Below are 7,394 nucleotides of genomic sequence, written 5' to 3'. Positions count from 1 at the left end.
GTGACAACACCTGTCTTTGATGGCTTAACAGTTTAGTTGAGAGCCAACATAAGCACACTAGTAACCAACAGTCATCATTCAAGACATGTCCCGAATATACCAGTTTTAGCAAATCATTAAATCTGTGGAACTAGTTCCAGTTTATTAATCCAGCATATTTAAAATTGTTTGTCATTTTTGTGCAGAGGCCTAATGAACAGTCACTTTTCCACATCTTAGCAAATACAGTGGAACCTTGGTTTACGAGTAACGCGGTTAACGAGACGAGTTTTGAAATACGAGCAACGGAGACAATCGGAACGGCTCGGAGCCACTCGGAAATACTCCGTTCCTGAGCCTTTCCGAGTTGAGCCGAGCTGCCCCAGACTATTTCTGAGGCTCTCTGCCCCCCCCCCCCCCCACCTCTGGCCACATGCTGTATTGCATGTAATAGAAGTCAATGCAGAACAAATTATCTTCGTTTCCATTGACTTCTAAGGGGAAACTCACTTTGATATGGGAGTGCTTTGGATTACAAGCATTCTCCTGGAATAGATTATGCTCGTAATCCAAGGTTACCAGTGGTAAGAACCAGAAGGTGCAAACTAAAATGTATACGTTCTAAACATTAATAGTATTGTTGAACAGCTGCCTCTAGAAAAGGAGACAATGGGAAATGGATGCGATAGAGAGTGTCTTAGCTTTGTGCACTATGTAACAAAGAAAAATGATGAATATTTTTATTGCTGCATCCCTGTTGGAGAGATTGTTCTTCCCTTCCTGAAAATAGACACTAAATGTTTTATGTACACAGCATGCTTTGAAAGTAAGAATATCAAAATATGAAGAGCTTTGTATACAGACAACATAGCTATAATGTGTTCAAAGTAATAGCAGTCCAACATCCCTAACCAAATAAATAACAGTTTATGGTATAAATTATATTTCCACATGGCAAATAGTAATAGAAAACCAACAGACCCAACAGTCATGACATGCATGCTGCTGATTATGTGTAATTGAATCATTAATTGAAAGAGAAAGTGTAAAAAAACAAACAAACAAACAAACAAACAAACAAACAGACACACACACACACACACACCACTGGTGCTGCACCTGCAGGGATCTGGTGAGGAAAATTGCAGGGACCTGGGAAAAGTGTGGGCCACTCAGAATTGATAGGGAGGGGGTTATGTGGGCAGTGCATCCGCAGCTGCTGCTAGAAACAAAGGTTTTAAGAAGGAATGGTAAACCCTGGATGTCACACATCTATGTTCTACTGCAATGAATGGAGTGGTAACCTCAGCCTGGACTCTGACCAGGACACACCCTCAACACGTTTAACAACAATAAAAATTTGAAAAACTTAAGTTAAGTTTTGGTTTGGAATAGACGGTGCAGTGTTCCCAATGCATTTGTGTGTATGGAAATAAAGGCTATTATAAGGATTTTGAGCTTTACTCACTTTTTTTTAACACGCTGCTATTATTTTCAATGCAAAAGTAGGTCACCCTACAGAAGGGAATACTTGATCATCTTATGATTAAGGCCTCTTACACACAAGAAGCAGGGCTCCATTGAAGTCTGCTTGCTCAGCAGGGAATCTATCCGATGATCCCTGCTGAGCAGGCAGGTGGCTGGTCCATGTTTGCTCCGCTTATGCAGAGCAGACACAGACCGCTCTCCTCTATTGGTGATCAGATGTAAACAGACCACCTGTCTGTTTATACCCAACTGCCATCCGATCCGATAGATGGGGGAACAGATCTTCGTCAGCCTGTTTTTAGAGAACAGGATTGGATGTCAGCGGGTGTCCATTGACACCTGCCGCTCCATAGATGAGACTGGAGTGTGTCTGATCGCATTCGCTTGAAAAAAATAACACATGGATCTGATTGGTTTCCTGTGTGAAAGGGCCCTAAACTGTATGTTTGCAACTAGAATACTGCAAACGTATCTGTCGACAAAGGCATCTGAAACCTCTAATACCAGCGAATCTAATCTTCAAAAAATAATCTTGCCACTGTTAAAAGTTACGTTTATTAATTTAAGGAGGAACATTAAGGTTTATAAAAATCAGTCCAACAAACCATTTAGTGTTATTTTACCAGTACACATAGAACACTTTGTTGTGCGTCAAACAGCAAAATGTTTGGCCAACTGATAACACATCTATTGCTTGTCTTCATAGATATTAAAATGACTTGTAGGCAAAATTGTTCAAGGCTCTGCTTTTTGTTCTTCATCGGCACCTGATTTTAGTCCTTGATGGTACCTAAAAAGAGGACATAAGGGAAAACAAATAGATTTACTCCAACACACCATCCCCTTCTTGGAATCCTGTAGTGTACGTACATACTACATCATTTTGTAAAAAGGTATCATGCAGCGTATATATCTACAAGGGACAGTAACCAGATAATGCATAAACTGTGATATTAACAGATAGGACCACACATAATATCTTAATATATATGAACAGGAACAGAAAGTAATAAATGCCAATCTTTGTGTTGATCACGTTTTTTTTTTTTTTTTTTTAAGTGAAAAGGTCATAACCTCCAAGGCCCCAATTACAGCTGAGCGTTTTGTATCCCAAACGACTTTCCGTCAGAAGGAAACTCACAGTTGGGCAAAAAAGTATTTAGTCAGCCACCAACTGGGCAAGTTCTCCCACCTAAAAAGATTAGAGAGGCCTGTAATTGTTATAGGTATACCTCAACTATGAGAGACAAAATGTGGAAACAAATCCAGACAATCACATTGTCTGATTTTTGAATTTGCAAATTATGGTGGAAAAGAAGTATTTGGTCAATATCAAAAGTTCATCTCAATTCTTTGTTATATATCCTTTGTTGGCAATGACAGGTAAAAATGTTTTCTGTGTCTTCACAAGGTTGTCACACACTGTTGCTGGTATGTTGGCCCATTCCTCCATGCAGATATCCTCTAGAGCAGTGATGTTTTGGGGCTGTCGCTGGGCAACACGGACTTTCAACTCCCTCCAAAGGTTTTCTATGGGGTTGAGATCTGGAGACTCGCTAGGTCACTCCAGGACCTTGAAATGCTTCTTACAAAGCCACTCCTTTGCCAGGGTGGTGTGTTGGGATCATTGTCATGCTGAAAGGCCCAGCCACGTTTCAGCTTCAATGCCCTTGCTGATGGGAGGTTTGCACTCAAAATCTCACGATACATGGCCCCATTCATTCTTTCATGTACACGGATCATCCTGTCCTGTTCCCTTTCCAGAGAAACAGCCCCAATGCATGACGTTGCCACCCCCATGCTTCACAGTAGGTATGGTGTTCTTTGGTTGCAACTCAGCATTCTCTCTCCTCCAAACACGACGAGTTGTGTTTCTACCAAACCGTTCTACTTTGGTTTCATCTGACCATATGACATTCTCCCAATCCTCTTCTGGATCATCCAACTGTTCTCTAGCAAACCTCAGAAGGGCCCTTACTGGCTTAAGCAGGGGGACACCTCTGGCACTGCAGGATCCGAGTCCCTGGCAGCGTAGTGTGTTACTCATGGTAGCCTTTGTTACGTTGGTCCCATCTCTCTGCAGTTCATTCACTAGGTCCCCCTTGTGGTTCTGGGATTTTTGCTCACCATTCTTGTGATCATTTTGACCCCACAGGGTCAGATCTTAGGTGGAGCCCGAGATCAAGGGAGATCACAGATCTTGCATGTCTTCCATTTTCTAATTATTGCTCCCACAGTTGATTTCTTCACACCAAGCTGCTTGCCTATTGCATATTCAATCTTCCCAGCCTGCTGCAGGTCTACAATTTTTTTTCTGGTGTCCTTGGACAGCTCTTTGGTTTTTCACCATAGTGGATTTTGGAGTGTGACTGTTTGAGGTTGTGGACAAGTGTCTTTTATACTGATAACAAGTTCAAACAGGTGCCATTAATACAGGTAATGAGTGGAGGACAGAGGAGCCTCTTAAAGAAGATACAGGTCTGTGAGAGCCAGACATCTTGCTTTTTTGTAGGCCTCATCTTTTTAAGTGTGAGAACTTGCACAATTGGTGGCTGACTAAATACTTGTTTGCCCCACCGTAGGATACACAGTCTGTTACAGCATTGTTAAATGAGGAGTAGATAAGACACTAGCATTTAACTAGAGTCCCCTTAGTGATGTGATATGTGGAACAATGCAAAGCTGCTTGAAGGCACAAGTTAAAATATATCAGATATTTCACCTCATGTAAACTAGGGGTGCAACGAATCGAAAAACTCATGGATCGGATGATTCCTTGGATCAGAGGCACGGATTGGATCATTTTTCGGATCAGCAAATAATAAACTGAATTTGCAAAAACCTGTGAAAATTCCACCACCATATAGTCCCCACTATAATATCCACAATCTCCCCCACTGGGTACGGCCGAGCATGGCTGGGTATTGAGGGATGGCTGTGACTGCGATTGTCACAGAGCAGCACTGTGGGCACTACAGATCTAGCCCACAGTGCTGCTTTCATCCAATCTCTCACCTCCACTGTACAGATCAGTACACAGAGGGAAGAGAGGAACTGGCATCATTACACAACGCCGTTTTGTTTACAAGTGATCGCTCTGTCATTTGACGGAGCGATCACATTGTAAACAGCCGCCGGGTGTACAAAGATGGCCCCCACTCCGGAGCTAGGCTGAAGCCACGGCCTTTCCTAAGGCTGAGGCAGCGGAGCGCTCCGCGGATCGTGGCGTGTGCCGATCTGAACAGGGTGACCCGTTCGGATCACGGATCGGTGACGATCCGTTGCACCCCTAATGTAAACTATATGCTACATAAATAGTTTATAAAACCATCTATGATTGTTTTTTACCTGTGTGGATCCTCCGGAGCGTTAGTTCCCCATTACTAGGACTCCACATGTTTTATCCCCCTATGGAGACTGGCCTGACCTTCCCAATCTGATCTGCATCCAGGCTACCATCCCATCACAGACTTCCATGGTGGATGTTATGACGATAAACCATTGTTGGGACTGATATTTCCAGGAGGAAAAAACTTACCCTGAGATTCATAGAGGACAAGACAAAGTTTGTTTTACCTGGAGAAGGTTTATATTTCCATTACGGGAAGAAAACCTTTTTTGGGCTCCAGTGGTAAGCTTTTTCTATACAGCTTAAAAGGGGACTGTAAAGTCTATTTTTTCCCTATAAAAATAACAAAATGCGTTATACTTACCTGTTCTGTTGCAGTGGATTTGCACAGAGCAGCCCGGATCATCCTCTCCACGGCTCCCTATTCTGTGATCCTGGCCCCTCCCTCCTGGTCAGTGCCCCCACAGCAAGCAGCTTGCTATGGGGGGCACCCGAGCCAAGTCACAGCTTCCTGTGTCCGTTCAGACACAGAGCCCGGACCCGACCCTGCCCCCTCTCACCCGATTGGCTAGCTGACTTTGATTGAAGCAACACCAACCAATGGCACTGCTGCTGTGTCTCAGCCATAATGGAGAATCTTGGATGGCTGAGACACTCCTGGATATCGCTGGACAGAGATGGACCACAGGTAAGTGTTAGGGGGGCTGCGGCACACAAAGGTTTTTTTATCTTAATGCATTAAGATTAAACAAAAAAAACAACACCACACACACCTTCTGTCTTTACAGCCACTTTAACAGCTTTCCGGATTCCTCTATCTAATTGGCAAGAGAGGCATATATTTTCCTTGCGTGTAGTGAGTGCATATACTGTATTGGTGGGGGCTCACAGATGTTAATTACATTTTTACAATACTGGGTGGAGCGCAATGGTAGTTTAGTTTAAAGAGGGAGTCCTGCAGAATTTTATTTATTTTTTTAAAGTCAGCAGCTACAAATACTGCAGCTGCTGACTTTTAAAATAAGGACACTCACTTGTCCCAGGGTCCAGCGATGTCGGCACCCGAGGCCAAACCGTCCTTTGGTCCTCGGATGCTGCCGTCATCATCTTCGCTATGGGAATCAGGAAATGAAGCCTTGCGGCTTCACTTCCCGGTTCCCTACTGCGCATACACGAGTTGCGCAGCGCAATGAGAATGGTCCGTGCTGTCTCTGGGACCAGCGTGTCCCAGGAGACAGAGCGCCAGGACAGGAAGAGGCATAGACTCCCTTGGGAGTCTATGCCCAGAAGTGGGTGCAAATACCCGTCTTAGACCTTTCTGAAAAGCGGAGGTTCAATTTTTGTGTGAACCTCCACTTTAAGGCTGTACATGTTTCTTATTTCTGGTGAGCGAATAGAGGTACTACATTGAACCACTGGATGACCTTTTACACACGGATACCCAAGTCACATTACGAACTGTTTTTGCACTAAAATTTCTTACTTTGGACTTTTACGCATACGTTTTCTTATATACTGTTCGATATTCATATAGAGTGATGAACACCATTGGTGTCATTTGTTACTTGAGGGAGTTGTATGATCACTCTTGTGTGCTAGCTGCTGCCGTTCGCATAGCGCTCACTTTCTATTTTGCTTTAACCAAAATTAGCAAGACCTTTGAACAGCAGCCTATCCTGCATACAATTGAAATAAAGTCTCTCCACTGTTAAAAAATAGTAATTCTTTAAAGTGTGGGCATTTCCAATAGCCACCAGAAGTGAAGCAGTGCTTTAAACGGTGAATGTGGAATCACTGCTACTCTTTGGTTGCCATTATGGCACCGATTGTACCATAATGACCCAACCAGAAACCTCCACAGAGACACAGATTGTGTCTCTGAAGGTTGTCAGTCCACTACTGATTGCGGCACGGCAGACATGTTTTTGGCGTTGTCAGTACATCACCGATGGTGTCTCTGTGGAGATTTCTGGTTGTGTCAGTACGGCACCAATGGTGTCTGTCGAGGCTTCTGGCTGTGTCAGTATGGCACCAATGGTGTCTGTCGAGGCTTCTGGCTGTGTCAGTACGGCACCAATGGTGTCTCTATGGAGGCTTCTGGTTGTGTCAGTACGGCACCAATGGTGTCTCTGTGGAGGCTTCTGGTTGTGTCAGTACGGCACCAATGGTGTCTGTGGAGGCTTCTGGCTGTGTCCATACATTACTTATGTTGTTTTCTCTGCAGTTATCTTGTAGAAGACTTGTCAGATCTCTCACCCAGTCTTGCTCAAAGAGATTTGCTTGTTTTTCTGGCTCTCTAACAGAAACTTACTCATAGAACTTTTTAGAAGCAATGTATTAGAATACTTATATTATGCAGAGATGGTTCTGGTAAATTCTGTTCTCGTTAATTCCAAATAAATTGATCTCTAACAAATTCAGTGCATTTAAAATTCATAGGAACAGTACAGAATTTTATGGTAACTTAAAATCATAAAATGCTTGACGAGTGTGAAAAAGGAGGATTAGTATCATTCAGTTTCAGAGTAAACACAACAAATACATGCTAATGAAGCACCATGGCTACTATGGTTACAGT

At 43.3% G+C, this 7,394-nt stretch overlaps 1 protein-coding gene across 1 annotated transcript in view; it reads right to left on the bottom strand.

The window, feature by feature from the left end:
- Positions 1–2,003: 2,003 nt before the first annotated feature.
- MPC2 (mitochondrial pyruvate carrier 2) overlaps positions 2,004–7,394 on the bottom strand; it is a 33,618-nt gene continuing 28,227 nt past the window's right edge. Inside the window, exon 5 of the mRNA XM_077481107.1 lies at positions 2,004–2,257. Coding sequence (XP_077337233.1) covers positions 2,203–2,257 — 55 coding nt within the window. The 3' untranslated portion in view covers positions 2,004–2,202. The remainder of the gene's footprint in view (positions 2,258–7,394) is intronic.

This window comes from Lithobates pipiens, unplaced genomic scaffold (assembly GCF_037356315.1).
Source record: "Lithobates pipiens isolate NorthernLeopardFrog02 unplaced genomic scaffold, aLitPip1_a1.2 Scaffold_16, whole genome shotgun sequence".
Classification (NCBI taxonomy): domain Eukaryota; kingdom Metazoa; phylum Chordata; class Amphibia; order Anura; family Ranidae; genus Lithobates; species Lithobates pipiens.
The sequence above is the reverse complement of the archived record's forward strand: the minus strand, read 5'-3'. Positions and strand labels throughout refer to the sequence as shown.